This window comes from Gymnoscopelus microlampas, assembly GCF_963454915.1.
Source record: "Gymnoscopelus microlampas genome assembly, chromosome: 10".
Taxonomy (NCBI): Eukaryota; Metazoa; Chordata; class Actinopteri; order Myctophiformes; family Myctophidae; genus Gymnoscopelus; species Gymnoscopelus microlampas.
The window spans coordinates 38,732,355-38,752,061 of NC_139947.1; the positions used below are offsets into that span (position 1 = coordinate 38,732,355).

Below are 19,707 nucleotides of genomic sequence, written 5' to 3' on the forward strand. Positions count from 1 at the left end.
AGTGTATGGTGAGTGTGACCTACAATGACAGTATAATGAGCAAAGGTTCAACCCAAAAATGAAATTCAAGGATAAATCCTCAGTATCAACATCAGTTGCATGTTTTGTGTCCTATACCATTGTTTCTATTAATAGAATACCACTCCAATAATCAGTACAAATTAACTACTGTATATCACATTTGACACTGTTCAAGTTAATTTAGAGCCCACTGTACAAGTATCCGTCAATGATAACACAATTATCAGTAAATTGCAGCAGTACAGAAGTGCATCTCATGTCCTGGCAAAAGTATCATTGTCTACTATTATCTGAGTGGCTTTTGATGATTTCAGTTGATATTAACACTAAGCACTTCAGTTGGTGCACTCCATCATCCTACAGTAAAATCTTCATTCATTTGTCCATTTGTAACTGTGTAAGACAAAGAATCCTGCACAGTCTTCACTTAAACCAACTATTTAATACAGAAAATACATTGCGGTGACACCAACCTTCATCACATGATAACTTGGCATCAGGAGATACCTGATGATGGTCAGTGCGACTAAAATATATTTTCTGTATAAATAGTTGCTGTAAGTGAAGACAGTGTGCAGGACTTTTAATGCATTGGCTGACCACTCCTACGCACCCAGGGTGCACATTCATGGTTTTACATGGTACCATCCAAATGTGCACAGTATTGTGTTGTGTGTGTGTGTGTACTTATGTATGTAATAAACACACAAGAGGCAGAATACGGTTTTAAAAACTCTCTCTCAGTAACTATTTCTGTATTAATGTACAACCGTTGAAAATTACAGCAATTTTTTTTTCCTCTTTTCAGTTTTTTTTTAAACGATCTATCTATCAACAGCCATTTTCCAGGAGAAAAAAAGTGAACGCGAGCCAAAACATGAAGAAAATGAGAAACAAAAAGAGCGGAGGGGATGGATGGAAAGCGAAGGAATTGAATGGCTACAGATATGGGAAGAAGGGAAATTAAAAGTCAAACATTTATTTTCCATTGCGGAGTCATTTGAGTCAACATGTTAAATGCATTTTGTGTATGTGTGTGTGGGGTGCGCGTGCATGCTTACTTGGTGGGTAGTGATGTAGTGTGTATACTCATGTAAAAGGATATGTTTACACTTGTCGTTTCAATGAGAGTTTTACTTTTCACCACATGAACACTAGCGTCCCAGTTCTGGCCATGTCATAATAGGCGACCATTCTACGAAATATCTGATCTACAAGCTCACAATGCATTGTGAGCCATTTGACGTACAACAAAGTATATAGGGCGTAAATGGTTCAAGGTCCAGATGACACATCTGGGGGCACAAGAAATAAAATAAAAACAAATCAGGTTTTGCTCTCATTGCCATCAGATCTTTGAAACCAGACATGGAACTTCATGGGCTTTCAGACTAAATTGCTAGTTTGAAAGCCACTCCGCCACAATGCACAATCACAGGCAATGTAAAGCAACAAGAGAGAGAGAACTGATATTAACCACATTCAACAGAAGAGGCATATACTGTAGCAGGTGTTCATCAGGCCGAGTGTAGATGACACACAGTGAGGTGTTCTGATCAAAATCCAATCTATGTTGAGGTCTGAGAAATCACAGTGAAGCGACAGGTGTACTCCCTATCCGAGGTGACGATGAATGAAAGATGCAAGACGAGTAAACGACAAGAGGGAAGAAGGATAGGAGGTGACGAAGAGGAAAACATGGGGAGAGATGCAATCGTGCCATTCTGTGACTCTGCAGCAAACAAGAACGAAAGAAAAGGAGATGGTGGGGTGTTGAATGAGTGCACAAAGAGGAGTGTGTGTGTGTGTGTGTGGGTGGGGATGTGAAGGAGCTGTCAACTGAGGTGAGGGATGGAGATGAAAGGAGAGAAGAGCGGAAGGAAGGAATAAAAGGAGGGAGAGAGCGACAAAGAAGAGGACGAGGAGAAGAGGGAGATGCTGGTGCTTTGCAGTGGTGATGGAGCCTCAGGTATCGTGGAAGTCCTTCAGCAGTGTGCGTCTCCTCTGCTCTGCGATGTGCATTTGATTCTCCAGATCCTGATGAACAGACAAAAAAGGCAACCTTCATCACGATCAGAGGAAACGTTACAAACAAACCCATTGACACTTCTATGACTGGACGACTTGAATTCAAATCGGTTTTTGAGACTTAGTATTGAGCCGTCATGGTTGGGGAGCAAGGTTGGGGAGCAAGGCACCAACTCTTGTAGGTTTAGGGGCTCTATTCCCTGCCAATGGGTAGAGTACTCACACTGCCAGGGTTGGGGGTTCTATTTCCTGTGTATCTAAATGGGTGGAATACTAATACTGCCGTGGTTGGGGGATTTATTTTCTGTGCATCTCAAATGGGTGGAGTACTGACACTTTGGGGGGGTTCCATTTCCTGTGTATCTCAATGGGTGGAAAACTAATGCTGGCCAATGTTGGGGGCTCCTTCCCTGTGTAGCTCAAGGGTAGAGCAAGGCACCAACAACTCACCCCTCTGTCGTTGGCGCTCAGTTCTCCCTCTCCTCCTACCACCACTCCTCTCTCGTAGGTATCTGCTCGCTCCACCTTCCATGACAGGTTCTCTATCTCTGCCTCCAGCTGGGCCTGCTGGTACTCAAACTGGTACAAAAAAGAAAGAAAAAGAACAGTTCAATATGAAGTGTATCCGGTTCACAATTGTATTGAACCGAATATATTCAATAGGAATACGTGTATCGTTACACCCCAAATAAATAAATAATATACGAGTGCATTTACTTACACAGGTGCAAATTAGTTTAAAATGCGTACAATAAAATGACTTGTCATGATTGCATCCGTGTCGTTTGCAATGGATTGTCTGACTAGCGGGTTTTTCTCACCAGTTTCTTGCGTGGGCCTGACTCCATGTAATAGGCATATGGGTAGGTATACTGCAATGTGTAGCGACACTAAAGAGGAAGGAGAAGAAAACAGAAGAAAGAGGGAAGAAAAAACAAAAGTTAGAGAGAGAAGAGCTAAGAGGCATTCAGAATTAAGTCTACTTTGGTATTCACCATTTAAACTCCAGGCCCATTTATACTCCTGTTCTGAATGTATACTCATGTACGTATATGTTTAGAATGCAACTGAACTGGCATTAAACACAGTTGTCAATATTGCACCTTGCGGATACACAATTTTTGTATCTGTAAGCTTTTAGAAAACAACATTCACCCAAGGATGGAAATGAATACAGAGAATATTAAATATTATCGAGTATAGAGCACCGAAGTCCTGACGTCACTACCAGTAGAGGCCGCTTTTCGCAGGTTCGTGGCTTTAATTTTTGTGTTGATATCCTCATTGGGGAATCTTAGATCGCTTCATATAAGAACTGTGTTCCAAAAATAAACACGCTACCCCGGCGATTTTACTTTATATCCATACTTTATATGGATATAAAGCATCGACTGAAGGTGTAAATGTACACATTTACCCAAAGAGTAACACAATATAAACACTAGAAACGAGTCAAACAACCCAAAGACTACATTTCCCATGAACGCGGCTGCTGTAGGGACAGTGATATCAGACCCGGAAGTAGTAGTTCTTAAGACTTAAGGCAGAATTCATTCCATTTTTCACCAGAAACAGGCTGTATCAAATATGAATGAATATTCACGATTCAACGATGCAGAGCCACCCCCCTGACAAAAACGCCGGGGTGGTGTGTTTATGTTTGGTATACAGTTCTTATATGACGTGATCTAAGATTCCCAAATGGGGATTTCAACACAAAAAATAAAGCCACGAACCCATGAAACAGCGCCCTCTAGTGGCAGTGACATCAGACTTCAGTGCTCTATACACGAATCCACAGACGCGCTGCCTGTAGGCAGCCATTGCTGCAGTGTCAACGCTCCGCGGCCGCGACACCGCAGCAATGGCCGCCTACAGGCAGCGCATCTGTGGATTCGTCTATAAGGGGCCTTAAGAAGCTTTCAAGATAAAACAAATCTTTACTGCACTCACAGAAAATAGACGATCTAATAGCTCACAATAAGTCATGCTGAGCATGACACCCCCACCTCTAAAGCTAACCTCTACATGTCTAATCTAAACTCCCAACCTGAATCGTTTCCTAATTGTAAGCCATACCCTAAAATCTTTAACCAAAAAACAACCATTTCTCTTGTGAGGACCAGGAAAATGGTCCTCAGTGTCTATTTCTCAAATTCTATTATACTTGTGGGGACATTTGACCCTCACAATAGTACAACACACACATGTTCCAAACACTGTTTACATCTATTACATTAACACTGGTGTGTGTGCATGTTTAGATGTTAAAAGAGCAAGGAGTGCAGACACACCTTAGCCAGTAGCTTGGCAGCATTTTGCAGGTACTGCCAGTCAATCCAGGTTCCCAGGTTGTTCATTACCCTCTCTTGGATCTTCTCCTGGATCCTCTGATACGTCTGAGCCTCAAGCTGCAGAGACTTGTTATGGTTCTCCCACTGGTGAACAGAAACACACACAAACAGACTGGGTCAGGGAAGGTGTGCGTTTATGCGTTTTGGTCTGGGACTGCAGTGACGTGTGGTTCTCCCAATATTAAAGGAGCACATACTGTAAGTGACTGGGTGTGTGACAGAGAGAGAGAGAGAGAGAGAAAGAATGAGTGACAAAGAAAGAGCGGGACAGAGAGACACAGGACAAAGAAAGAGTGAGAAAGTTGTGGTTCTCTCACTAAAGAGTAAAAAGACAAGAATGAAAGAGGAAATCTTGGTTCTGTACATAAATTATACTGTATATTCTCGTAAATCTGTGCCTCCAGCAGCATGGAGTTGTTACGGCCCACTCCTACTGGTACAGGAGATGAATAAATAATACATTCATAAACAAGGAATGAGAACTGTGTGCGTGTTATGACAGGGTCTCTCAGGGAACACTTTTTTCATGAAAACCAATGGGAAAATACCGCCTTTAAAAAGGCACGAGTCAGGCATCTCTATAGCCGAGTGGTTACGGTGTGTGCCTGACAGCGGTTTCTAATGCCCAAAAACAGTTCCATTTGCTTCATGTCACTCTCCTGCTCCCATTGCAATATCAATCAAATAAAAGACTCAGAAAAGCCCGCAAAATGACTTGGACCGCTTTTTATCAGCTGACAGGTCACGATAGATTGTGTCTGCCGTGTGTGTATACAGTGTGTGTATGTATATGGTGATCCTCACCCTCTCGAAGTAGAAGAGGTATTTCTTGAGGGCCTCTCTAGCCTGGGCCTGTTGGCTCTGGTTGACGATGTCTGGGTTCTCTTTGTAGCGACTGCACTCGTAGTACTCACTGCCGTGCGTCTTCCAGTCTCCCAGACACATCCAGCAGAAGTCTGAGGGTGGCAGATACATATCCACAGGACGCGGCATCAACAGCAGTTACCAAGTCATCCAACAACTAATTGAATATATTCACACGACGTCAGCCATTTTGCTCTCACGTCATGATGCAAGAGCAAAGTAGTGTGTGAATATGGTCAACGGCTGCATCAGATATTCCTTAGAGAGAGCTTAAAATACAAATCGCCAGCATATGTTTTGACACCTACTGCGTCTTCAGAGTCAAACATTGTGAAGATGCAGTTCACCATGCTTTAAGATGTAATATAAAGATGATAGAATTTAATGTATTTGTATTTGTAACAAATACACTTATAAAGCATATATAGTATAAAGTAGATAGTAGTCTGTCTTGTTTGTTCAATATGTTAGCCAAAAGATGAGCTACCTACCGTGTTTGCACTTGGAACATTGCTGAAACAAGAGAAATAATTATTACGTTTTGTTCACTTTAAATGTGACACAATGCACAACAAAATCACACGAATACGTAACGAATTTCAGATTTTTCTGAACGTATCAGGTTTTCTTTCTATGAAGAGCAAACAATTTAAGATTGATTTGTATTTCTGACTTTTTAAAGAAAACAATTTTGGCTGAAAAGTTATTTCTCTGACTCACCATGTGATTGCATCCTCCATTCTTCTCAATGCAGATATTGCACTTGGGACACTGAGGAGAGAAGACAACAGGTCATTCAACATCGTACAGTAAAGTCTAGAACACTGTGCTATGTATGAATCAGTGTATGTTTTTGCATTGTGCAGTTTTGTGTGCATCTGTGTGTGTATGTATGTGCATACATCTTTAGTGTGTGCGCTGATGTAGTTGGCCGTCTCCGAGTCATCTGCGCATTTGGTCAGCCATTTACGGATCGTCCCACAGTCTGTAGGTGCGTGGTACATCTGACGACATTTGAAACTGTGGAAAGAGTGAAATGCATATATCAAATGTAATCCTTTTTTTGCCACCGTTAGAGTCAACAGTGTATCCATGAAGTTCCCAGACATTATGTTGGGAACTAATTCTGACAGTTGATTGGACAGGTAGACCAAGACACGTGGGGACATCTAATCCACTTGGTTCGCTGAACTGAATGATACTCAGTAAATATACGTCCCGAACGGGGTTTAAAAAAAAAAAAATTAATAGATGTGCATTGTCCTCAATGAGGTACATTTGTTTCCACAGCCAGACGGGGGCAGGACAAAGTGGAGGTGTAGTGGATGGACTGGGTTAAGTGACTGTTTAAACAGCTTGTGCAGGAGGGCTGTGATTTTGGGTGTTGGTAGGCCAATTAGAGTTTCACCCCTAATAACTAAATAGGTAATCATTAAATCCTTAGAATTGGTCACAGGCCCCATTTTGGTCACAGGGCCCATTTAGCTCTAAACCTGTGTGGGGGGAAAATTTCATAATCCAAAAATAAAGATCACTCATTCCTACTATAGTACATGCATACCCACACCCCCAACAGTCAAAAGTGACCTCCTGCGCAGTCAGAAAAGCGCTGGCTCACCAAATTTAACCAGCTGTGAGCATAGCCGTGGGCAAGCAGCAGTTTACTTGACTCATTGAACCCTCACTTTGGTACATCAAAATCTGAAGTGGCTGTTTAACAGTTTTCAGGAATGCATTATGTCCACAGCCATGTTCATAAATGTGCCAGTGCCACTCCATATTTATATACAGTCTGTGTGAGAGCCTGCGTGTGGTGATCAATTCATTTCACATAAATGTATTAATTTATGTGATTGTATGCAAGTGACTGTGTCCGTTTAAGTGATTGTGTGTGGTGTTTATTTGATTGCATTCAAGTATGCCAATGTCTGTGTTTAAGTCCTTGTATGTATGTATGCATGCATGCATGCATGCATGCATGCATGTATGCATGTGCATGTGTGTGTGTGTGTGTGTGTGTGTGTGTGTGTGTGTGTGTGTGTGTGTGTGTGTGTGTGTGTGTGTGTGTGTGTAAATATATATTGTATGTGCATCCTACCAGAAGACTTCCATGCAACGGCTACACTGCACCCTGCGCGCCCTGGGCTCTTGCACCTGGATGACTATGGGGCAGTCTGCACCGGGGCACAACTGCAACTGGAAGTGACTCTGCAGGAATAACAAGGAGAGAAGGATCTATGAATGGCGTGATCAGATATCTAGGAAGAGCAGATAAGTGAATGGATTGATCAGATATATCTAGAAAGAGCAGATAAGTGATTAATGCACACTGGAACTTCTAACACTAATAACTTTACAACTTTGTGCATGCACGCAAACACTAGGGCTGTCCTCGTCTAAGAGCTTCCTTAGTCAACTGAAAGGGTACATTTTCAATCAGGGGGTTGTGATGGCAGCGGGCATGGCCAAACTAGATAATAGATGGATATTAGGAATGGACGAGTCAACACTGGCGGCTGTTGAAAAAGAGTCCACATACATTATCAAGACAATGTAACTCCCCCTGCTGAAACTGGATGAAGGGATAGCTAAGACTCATTCAAACACCATTTATATTCCATTAATATACTTTTTGTATTTACAGAGCCATTACCGATTCCTTTTCATTCTTGCATTTTACCTGGATAAATGGCGATTCATTCACGCCCAATTACAACAGTGTGAGATACACAGTCGCAGTTTCAATACAGACACTCATAGATTGTTCATCTTTAATTCTGTTCTCAGCATAAACCAGATTTATAATTTGATCTGTACTGAACTAAAGGCCTGACGGGGGTCTGTGTATTAAAACGTTACGTGCATCAGGATACCCTGGCTACTGCCTTCAGCTGAGCTTGTGTGGACACTAGATACATGATGGTAGGTACATCTTTCTTTTCAGATTACTTTCTACATAATGTCTATGTACTAACTACTCTCACAGACAGACCCACAATTAAAAGAGCTGCTGTACCTCAACGTAGTCTCTGAAGAGGTAGCGTCTGTATTTGTCCTTTAACTCCTCTCCTGGCAGCAGTGGCAGGACAAAGTCCTCTGGCATCTGGAGTGAACAGTCCTGAGCCATGCATGAAATACCTGGACACACACAGGCTGCACTGATTAAAACTCTTGAGCCATACACAAAATACAGTTAGACCAACATGTCCACCCCAAACACACACAAGGCTGGACCTGTACGAACAGTCTTGAGCATTAATATCTAGACACAGAGTGACAAAACAAATACGGAATTCATACAGTCACACAGATATTCATATATTCACACAGATAAACCAAGTCATCTACAAAGTCACAAGTCACTGCTTGACCACAGACAGAGGTAAAAAAAAAGAAAAACATCAATACACAGACCAAAGGACATGGAATGAAAACCAATTCACACAGTCACACGCTCTAGGTCTCCCCCTCTCACGCACAAATACACACACCAACATTTTCACGCACATACAAACCAGGACAACTGTATTTTTAGCCATTACAAATCATATTAACAGATGACTGAATGTCCCTTTTGCTAAGTTAAGTCTGTAAACTCCAGTGGTCTGCAAACATGGTGCCAGCTCAAGCAAAGACTTCCTCTGCAGTGTTACCTTCAGGTTGGCGATGTATTACTGCTGTAGTATCTAAAGTGAGGAAAACCATTTGACTAGACATTGTAACATCACATTTATAATGACTAGCATTGTCAACTTATCATTTAGATGCCATCTATACTCTTCTCTGTATCACTTAAGGCAATGGTTGTTAACAGCCCGTGGAATATTGGCTTCCATGCCGCCAGAGGCGCATGGCATAATGGAATGCCATATTGTAGTGTTTTTTTTTTGTATTTGTTGCCACCGGCGAAGTTGCATTATTGGGTGGTGTCGGTCTCTGTCGGTGTGTGGTGTCGGTGGGAATCCATTTTAGCACATTCACTGCCAGGTATCATTTAATTAATTATTTTGCTGCTGCCAGCGTTTTTCATCTTGTTTTGACGATCTTTGGAGAGCCGCAGAAGCCACGACGTGCATGCAGATGTAAAAAAAAGTGTCCGGGGGTTGGGAGAGGGTCTGGTCTATCCACTGGAACAACATTTTTTTTACCACAACTTTCTCTTACAGGCAAAACACTCACCCACTCCCATGCCATCTTTGACAAGTACAGTGCAGTGCTGCTCCCAGCATGCTTTGCAGAAGGAGTGCTGGCAGGGCAGCGCCAGCAGGGCATCCCTCCGTACAATCTGTAGACACACTCCACACTGGAGGGACTGAGGGGCCTAGGAAACCAGTGTACACACATATTACTCGCACACATACACACACCACCTGGTGATTTCTAAATATAGACGGCCTCAGGAAACTTGGAAACCACACTAAAAGTAGTTGGAATTCATTTTGCGTTACAAGAGGTCTACTCTGCTCCATATAGAAGCACCCTGCATCCTTATCATTTTGACAAAGCATCCTTGTTATCTGACAAACCATATCTGACCTTTGCAGAGAGTCTGTCTGTAATTCACTGCTTAAGGATCAAATCAGAGGAACTGGGAGACCCGATTCCAGTATTAGATTGCCAAAAATATACTACCAATGTTATCAATGTAGCTGCTGAGTTTCAAAATACTTACTGCTGGCATGAATAATGTACATTTTCCTGTATGAAGGGTGTGAAATGAATGCATCTGTGAATATTTGCATTTTTCATGAAACATACATCTCACACACGGTACTCACAGTGACAGGTCTGCAGGTGCTGCTGGGCTGAACCGAGGCGTCCGACAACAGCAGAGAAGAGTTGGACTTCCATCTATTGAACCAGAGCACAGTAAAATGAGAAATGGTCTATTTATATAGCGTCTTTTTTCCAATGTGTTTTCCAATGTGCATTACACTCACATTCACACACAAACGGCAGAGGAAAGCATGCAAGGCACCAGCCTACTCATCCAGAGCAGTTAGGGGTTCAGTGTCTTGCTGAAGGACACTTCAACTAAGCCAAAAGGAGCCGGGGATCAAACCAGGAACCTTACGATTCCCATTTGGCCTCCCTCTCCCGTGTCAGGTTAGAAATTAAACGGTAGGCGCTCGGGTGGCGCAGTGCCTAAGTGCCTGCCCACCACCGCGGAGGTTGTGCGTTCGAATCAACTGTGGTGCATCCGGCTTTGTCGAGCGCCTATACGAATACAATTGGCCCTTGTTCTGGGGAGGGGAGGGTTATAATTGTCACTGCATGTAATCCGGGATGGCGGGATGAGTCAACACCTGTCAGCAGGGGGTGTTGGGCGGGAGGAGTAGAACGAAGGCTCTACGTCCTCCCGGTGGAGACTCCTCACTGGTAGGCGAGTCAGTAGGATACAACAGCAGTGACAACACAGAAATGTGTGTGGGGAGGAACTAATTGGCATAATGACTAAATTGGGGAGAAAAGCGTGTGAAAAAGGGAAAAAAAGCAGAACTGTGTGTGCATGTTTGTCTTTCTTTGTGTTTCAGTGTGGGAGTGCCACTTGTGTTTCCATGTGAGTCTACACTGCATGTGTATGAGTGACGGACAAGAAGGTCATACAAAACTGAAAGTTAGTCATTTTATTACCTGTCCAGTATTTGTGACACCTGCCAGTGAACGTGAACAAGGACCAGTTTGGCTACGGCTGGTAGAACCTGTAGTAGGGAGAAGGGATGGGAACAGAGACTGAAACACAAGTCCATGTGCTGCTTTATAATAACAGCGAAGTAGACTTTTGGGGGTTCCTGAACTGTGGCCCAATTTATACTTTGTTGAGCAGCGGTGTCGTGTGCCGTAAATGGCCGATCAACAAGCTTACAAAAGGTTTCTGCTGCAAGCTTGTAGATCTGCTATTTTAGGGGGATACAGCGTACATTAAGCATATTTTTCCATTTCCTTGTCTCCAAATCTCCAGTTTGCCTTATGCATTTACTCTAACTGGGCAAAGACACTGATATGGAGAAAATGCTATATGATCCTAATGCCAAACTTACAGAAAGATGCTACATGATATGTTACAGAGGTCTCCTGAGGGCATATACAGATAGGGTCTAATCACTTGTCAAGTCAAGATCATGAAATAAATCATAGGCTGTCCCCAAACATCTGCGTATTCGGATACTTGCTTAGCAGGAAATCACTAGTCTGTAAAACGAGGAAGTTGTATCGTAGTTGATAACTATGCGTGTAAAAGAAAAAAACATTTACACACCAATACTGAATGTTAACAAATGTTTCACTCTATTCATCACTTTCATTTTCATGTTGTAGAGACATGACATCAGTTCAGCATAGCTGATAAACTATGTGTATACATTTTTTTCTTTTCAGAAGATCTTACACCAAGTATTCCACCAAGGAATACATCACCCCCAAAATGACTTTGTCCTATCAATTACTCACAGTGATGGCTTTAACACCTCAACTAGAAAAGGACAAGTGTAGTAACGGGTTTGCAGAAGGTGGCACACCCATTTCTTGTTTATTTCCCCATTGCTTCATTTGACTGGCTCCGCAGCAGATTTGAACAGGTAACACACATAACGGTGTCATTTGCGTTTCCCGGTCAAATCTGCTGCCGAGCCAATCAAAAAAGCTATGGGCACTGAACTGGAACAGGAAACAGTATGCCACCTCCTGGAAACCTGCGACTATAGTTATGCACAGAGCTGATAGAATTGCAAAAGAATTGGAATAAAACAAACAGCGGTCCAGTATTAACAGCAGCAAAACTTGATCAAGAAATATGTTTATAAACTCCAAAACAAATCACATAGTATAATCCCATGTGCCCTATATACAGCCATATCCTCAGTCCTTCCAAAACATTGCATTTAAGAAATTCGCTTTTCGGGATAATCCAGCTAATGCACGAACAAGGAACACGCCTGGGCTTGCGGCCATGTGTGTGGGGTTCAGTTTGAGCAAAAGAGACATGTTTTGTAAATACTGAGGATATGGACTGGTTCAATGACACTTGTGATTACACTGTGAAAGTTGTTTTGGAGTTTATACAAATATGTTTTTATAACGTTTTTGAGTTTAAAAAACGTTTTTTTATCAAACTTAAGTCATTTTGAGGTGAATTATTCCTTTAAGCAGCATATTATGTATATATTATGTATTTATATACATGTAGATCACCATTTCCAGTCACCATTTGCGGTTTAGCGTAGCTTTGTCTCATGGTAGTTTACCATCTACAATACAACTTTCACAAATTGGGAATATCCTGGTTTTATTCAGAACAGGCCTCAGCTGTGGTTTCAAGGTAATAAAATCCAAAATAAAAACCTATACTACTGACAGTACTAAAGTGTCTAACTAACTCCAACTAGTAAGAGCTTGAAGATCTGACCTCCAGTGACTAATTATCTTCTACTGATTTGATTGACTGCTGCCAGCGATGCTGTTGGTGGGACCCAGAGGCAGTAATTAATCATATTACCACGTTACCTAGCATGCCGGCCATAGCCATACGCATTAAGCACTCCAGCCTATCCCAATCAAAGACCCTATGCTCTATCAAAGACACAGTGCTTCTTTGTGTATCTGATTGAGTCTACTGAGAACTCTCATTTGAAGAAGTACAAGGTTCAGTTTGAGCGAGCCTCATCTGTGGGTAGTGGTTAACCATGTGAATGAACGTTAACCTACATTTGTTGTGGGCGCACAGGTTAACCTATATTTGCTAGTGCATACAACCACAGACATGCATGTGAATAACTTCAGCCTATTTTAAGATTTTCCATTGTCTGTATTCAGTCCCTAACTAAGCCATAACTTACTGTCAGTTATACAAGCTAATCTTAGCAATAAAAGACCTAACGCTAATATCATTCTAAATAACTCAATATTTCCCCATCTGATCCCAAATCATATAAAAACCCCTCCATTTCATGCAGACTTCTTACAACTCGATCATAAAAGATTCAGCATGATAGTGAGGGGTTTTGATAATGCAGAATTGTTAATGCATTTGATGGTGGGTAGACAGACTTTAATGAGGATGAAAAAATGAAAAAAATAAAATTAAATCCAACAAGCTTTGAACTGAGCAGATTGGACCTTCCGTTCCAGAGATAAATGGCCAAAACATCTTTAAATCGTCCCGGCCCGACTAATTAGCATAGATTTTGGGCCCAGCCTGGCCCAAAAACGTCGGGTCGAGGTAGGGTCGAGTTCTGGCAGAATTTGAGAACTCTAGCCAGGAGTCCCTCGGCCTCTTATCAAGAAGAGTTTACATAACTAGGAAAGTAGCCAAGTATGAACAACTTTTTATTTTTATTTTATGTTAAGTACAATTCTTATTGGGTCCTTAATTTATTTTTTCTTTCTCCAATATATATGTGAGAGGGAGAGATTGAGAGAGAGACATCTTTATTACAGTACAGTGGGGTAAAAAAGACAGGACACACCTCCTTAGTATTAATGTATACATTTGTAAAATGTAACCAGATTTGTACACTGATGATTTTACTGTAAAGAGAAACGTTTGATGGTTAACACACACCCCCACCCTCTCACCTTGAGTGCAGCGGCTACGTTGTCAACCTCCTCCGTCAGAACCCGTTGGCTCTCCCTGTAGGTGAGGCAGGTGAACAGATACTCCTCGGGGTCGAAGGAATCCGCCCCCTGCTGCTCCACGTCACCTGCCACCCCATCATAGTAGTCAGCGATGTCTCCCTGGTCCTCCTCCTCCTCTCCATCATCATCATCATCTTCCTCAGAGTTCACCCCAAAGTCTTCCTCGTTACTGTCCGACGCCTGGCTGTTCATGTCCACAGACATCCGGACGACCTGATTGGTGGACTCCGGACAGGTAGGCGGGGCTCGTCTACCTGTCGGGACTCTGCCTGGTGGCGGAGCTCTGCAATTGGCTGAAGTGGCTTCTTGGGGTTCCGCCCTCTGCCTTCAAGCCACGTCTGCTCTGTGGGATGACTACGCCACCCAAAATCCCCCTCTCTTCCTGTCTGAGGCGCGTGCCGAGCGCACTCAGCAGCAGCGAAAAAAGCAGAAGAAGTCACACTCCCCGTCACTCATTTGGAAATCTAGCCACAGGGGGCGGGATCTAAGACAAGAGAAAAACAATAGACTGGAAAGAGAGAAGAGGAAGCGAGGAGGATCGATGACTGAGGAGAGAAAATAAAATAAAAAGGGAGAAAAGATGGAAAAGAGGGGGGAGAAATGGAACAAGACGGAGACATAGAAGGAATTAAGCTCAATTAATCAAAGGTGTTATAAAAGAAAACACAATTCCTTTACAAGATTTAGGCCACAACAATGCTGTATTTCTTGGATTGTTGGAGCATAGCTCCATCCTTGGGGGATTCCTTAACATGAAAACATTTGGGAAGACTCTTCAGTACAGAGAGCAGACATCTCATCTGATGACCAATGTTGAGTTCATCATAGTCACACAATGTTCTACTTAATTCTATTATTGTTATTATCCGCCATTATCACAACTATTATTTTGTTGGTGTGTTCAGTCTACAGCTAAATAGAGTGGAGAGAAATGTTGAAAAAAGTTACCATGACACAGAATTTCTCAGAATCTCAGATTGGTGAGGTGCTGTTTACACATAGTAAAATTATAAAACAAGGACAAACTGTCTCACACTCTAGCTCCACATGCATTTCACTTCATGCAGTTACATTTTGGCTACCTGGCAGAATCAGAACCAGATCTTCTTGAAGGTCTGATCTTGGTTGTGGATTACTTTTTCATTGGACACTGAATTATTCAGATTGATTAAGGTCCAGTTGCCTGTGCTCATGTCTACCAAAAGCAATGTTTCCAATACCCCAACTAAGTGTATTTGTTTTTTTTTAAATATACAGTATCCTGTAGCTGTCAGCCTGACTCAGCCACAGTGTTGAGTACATAATAAGTCTCCAGATTATACAGAATGCACACATCTTTCTCTAACAAGTTTCTTAGGAAAAGACAATACCATACCTGCAATAATTATTATTAATAATGAGGATCATAATAATTGGGCCCACGCTCCTTTGCTGTATTTACATTCGCATATACAGTGAAATGTGGCATCTACATTTAACCCATCCTAAGTATCAGGAGCAGTGAGAGCTACAGGGGCAGCGCCTCTGGGAGCAGTTAAGGGTTAGTGTCTTCTTGCTCAGAGACACGTAAGCCGGGGCGTGAACCGGGGACCTTTAGTTTCCCAGGCAGCCTCTCTACCCACTCAGCTACAGTTATTAAATAAATTATTAAGCAAAGACTTTAACAGATTATGCCGATTATACCGGGACAGACATAACATCTTATGACATTGTGATATATGCAGACTTTGACATGGTTACTTTTGTAGTTTTATCTTATTTGTGAAATTACCATTACGAAGATATTTTTGTATAGTTTCCCCAAACACCAATGTAGCCCAAATGTGCAGCTTTCTTTATTGGATGGGGAATGAGGATTATACTCAACAGAATCGTTTAGGATTAAATTTGGAGCAACCACCCTTCTGATAACTAAAGATTTCCAGTTAATCCCAGATTATCTCCATTAGTTACAATGAGTGCTTCAGACTCATGTAATTTACGTATGTATGCAACCTATCTAAGTCCAAACATTTTCTAACAGGGAGAGGATGCCCCCGGACACCCCCTACAGGGGCCAAGCCTCTCATCTGGTCAGTTGTGTTTATCTATTCTACCGGCTGTTTTGGCAGCTGTCATCAGCAGTTCCTGTTCTATTCTAAAAACCTAGTTGGCTCATAAAATATCTCTGCTGGCCACTTTGCCCTGTTCAATTCAAATTACATTTGGCTGGTAAAACAGTATAAAGTGGCTGATGATTTGGGGGATATACCAGACAGTACTGTGATCCATGAACAAAGTAAGGAGTTTCCTTTGCTGCATAGTAAGCCAGTTACCCTAGTTCTAGGGAACAGACCTTGGATCAAATCCAAGGTCCCTCCCTCCCTTGTAGGGCTGCACCGTTGATCAGTTCACAGCTACACCCACCCTGTTCAACATTTCTCTTACTGCTGCTCTCAGCTGTATACAATTCAAAAGGTCCCCCTCTCTCCTCTTTGAGTCTTCCCCCCCCCCCCCCCCCCCCCCAGTCAGTCGCTCTGTCCATCGGCCCACCGACACTGTATTCCTCATGCTGTCAATTTTCAATATCCCCCTATTGGTCATGTTCCTGTCTTTCGCTTGCTCAGTGTTCCCTTGAATGCGTCTCCAGCTTGAACTCCACATAACATGGCCTTTGCAAATCTGCACATACTTGTGTCTCCTTTACAGTATGTCGTCTACATGTAACGCCACATGGGTAACTCACACACACACATAAAATGCCACATGTAACTAGCGTGTGGCCCACAGGGCACGTGTAGAGGCTTAAGCTAATCCTAGTTTATACTGTATAAGACACTATGTCTCACAGCGTTGGCCAATATGGCCATTATTTTGTATTCAATACATTGGCTCACTGACAACAAGCACCCTGTGTCCATGGCTCACAGCCTCTTATATGTTCCATATTAAGTCCATGAGCCAAAAACAAATGTCCTCACAGTTGTCTATACACAGTATAAATTAGCCTATACCTTTTAAAGAATTAAGCGATTTTGCTGAGGGGTCAGACACAAAGTGACCTGCAGTCAGCTTCTTGCTTGGGGCAAGCTGGAGAGAGGTTAATGTAAACCAGTGGTTCTCAACCAGTAGTCCGGGGACCACCAGTGGTCCTTGAGGGGGTTCCATGTGGTGGTCCCCAGCTAAATGATGGGGAGTTAGTAACCAAATGTACCCTTACAGATCTTTAACTCTTGAGTGTAAAATGAAACCAAATGGACCAGTTTCATGTTACACTCTCAAGAGTTAAATTACTGTTAAACATTTGCATTACTTAATTAAATAATTGTTATTTTGATCAACGTTTGCCTGTTATCTCTCCTATGGTACCAACATCAATACAGCATGGAATTGTGGACAAAATCGTATCCAATGACAACAAAATATTCTAAGTTTTGGGTCTGGGAGTCTAAATCTAAACAAAAACAATGGTGGTCCGTGGCTCAAATGCCATATAAATAATGGACCTTGATATGAAAAGGGTTGAAAACCACAGTTGTAAACAACTGATATCTGCAAATAAAGCACACCAAAGAAGCCGTGGATGCAGACTTAAAAACACATGACCAGCAGCAGGTTGATTAAAAAATTAATAAAACAAAACACAAAAAAAACACTCATTCATTGCCTTTCCAAGTTAAGCGGCTTCTCTCGACCTCTGATCACGATGAATCTGTGAGGTCCTGAGCCCTAGATTAGATCAGTTGCCTGAGTGGTGTGTTCAATTATGACTTTGCAAATATCCACCTGGATACAATATATTCAGAAGCTATGGAGTCTGCCAGGCCACCAACAGACGTAATGCTTGCATTCCGGGCCGTGCTAAAAATAGTCGGTAAAAATCTAGTTGACATACATATTAACCCGGCTAATATGTCATATGGCGAGACAGCAAAGCGGTTGTTGGGTCACGCAGATATAATAACGGGCAGTTCGTTTTTGGAACGAGCTGAACCGGAGATTCAGACTTATTTTGCAGCTCACATTAAGTGCCACTGGCATTCATTCCCGGCTTCTGCCCAGAAACCGAAGGCAAGCAGTTTATTTTTCTTAGAATGGCTGGCTAACGTTAGCAGGTGTTCACCGAAATTGGTGACCTATCGAATACCATGACCCCCAAGAGCAGTGTTGCCAGATTTTGCGAAAGCAACAAGGTCTATGAAAACAAGCCCAAAAGAAGCGACCACATGAGCACTATTATAGGACTTCTATATCAACGTATAGATTTATTTCCTGATAAACTGACATTTCACCTGATTGTTTTAACACTGAGCCAACGTTGAGTGTCAAGAAGCATGCCTCTGCGGTCACACATTTCGGTGGGTAACCACCTTCGGTGTACCCCGGTTAGCTTCTTGGCAGGCTCTCTTATATTACCGTTATATTCAATAGCGAGAAAAGTGTAACGCAAATTCAAGAGTTCCGAGTAACTAGCTTCACGGCTAGGTACGTGGAGAACGGCCGTTTTATGGAGGAAAACAAACCACCCTCCATTGTTCCTCCCAACGAATTTTGCCTAACAAAACACCATCTAACCTAGCATTCCCACAGCTGTCCCTTCTTCCTCCGCCTCACATTCACTCTAGTCCCGGGGACTAAGATGTAAACAAGGCCCTTCTGGGGCTCCATAATAAACATTCTCACACGCAGTCATCGATAGCTGCGGCTCTAGGCGCATGAAGGTGCTGATATTTACCTTGTGAACCGTCTGAACAGTCTGTCAAAGCCGAGTGGGTTTCAGATCCTGAAGGGTTTACACTGAGTGGGCTCCGCTTTAGCTAGGCGGAAGGTGGATTGTTACTGGGGGTATTTATAAATGACGACACTTCCGCGTATGGATATTCACTGAACTTCTTGCAGCGCTTGTTATAAGCAGTGGTGTAAAGTAACTAAGTACATTTACTCTTATTTTTTAGGTATTTTTTTGTTTTACTTTAGAGGACTTTATTTCCAATTTTCAGTACTTTTACTTTGACTTCTACTCCACTATCTCAGAGACATATATTGTACTTTTTACTCCGCTATAATTATTTGAAAACTTAATAGTTACTAGTTTGTGGATTTTGATTATCAGTGTCATAAAACTTTGCTATTTAAAGTATATTTTGATACCAAAAACGTTGCTTAAGTTCATTTAGAATCCCGGACCTTTACTTACATTTATCAATTTCAGAATCAGATTAATTTTATTTCAATTGTATATAATTGTGTTCAAATAGGATTTTCTTTCAATTTATCAGCTTACTTTGTAGTTCTTTGCCTGGTGTTCCAGTGTTTTTAAATAATAATGTACTATGTGGCAGGGTAGAAAACTAACAGTGTTAAGAACCACATATTTTGTTTTACATATGGTCATGAAATGGAACATTTAGAAGCCAACCACAATATTTATATTCAATTCCCATGACACTTTGCAAGGTTTTTCAAATAACTTCTTAATGTTGCAAATACAGTATGCCTGACTTCTGTTTCCAATTACTGCAGAACAATAAAAAAATCTTCACAGCCTGTAGCTAAAGAGACACATTCTTCTACCCTTAGTGTGAATGATAAGTAATAATTAATTACAATTAACTTTAGTTAATAACCTTTCATAAATTGAATTAACTCAAAGTGCTTTACAAAAACTGAGAAGAATAAAAAACTGGTGGTTATCACAAGAGATCTGGTATACTGTATGTAGTAACAGCTGTGTCACAGCATCTTGTGTTTTCAGTACTACTGTCAATACTACTGCACTCTCTCTCTAGGCTGTGACTGAGAACACAGCTGCATCTGCATGTCTGTC

The 19,707-nt window shown here is 41.9% G+C and overlaps 1 protein-coding gene across 1 annotated transcript; it reads right to left on the bottom strand.

The window, feature by feature from the left end:
- Nucleotides 1–742: 742 nt before the first annotated feature.
- On the bottom strand, nucleotides 743–18,745 carry arih2 (ariadne homolog 2). Its single transcript, XM_084069103.1, has 15 exons — nucleotides 18,616–18,745; nucleotides 13,842–14,446; nucleotides 10,902–10,969; nucleotides 10,046–10,118; nucleotides 9,447–9,588; nucleotides 8,284–8,405; nucleotides 7,366–7,475; nucleotides 6,170–6,287; nucleotides 5,988–6,038; nucleotides 5,759–5,780; nucleotides 5,208–5,359; nucleotides 4,344–4,487; nucleotides 2,871–2,939; nucleotides 2,500–2,628; nucleotides 743–2,058 (listed from the first exon to the last, which is right to left on the bottom strand). The coding sequence occupies exons 2-15, from the start codon at nucleotides 14,103–14,105 to the stop codon at nucleotides 1,987–1,989; spliced, it is 1,536 nt and encodes a 511-aa protein (XP_083925229.1). The 5' UTR covers nucleotides 14,106–14,446; nucleotides 18,616–18,745; the 3' UTR covers nucleotides 743–1,986.
- Between the last annotated feature and the right edge of the window lie 962 nt (nucleotides 18,746–19,707).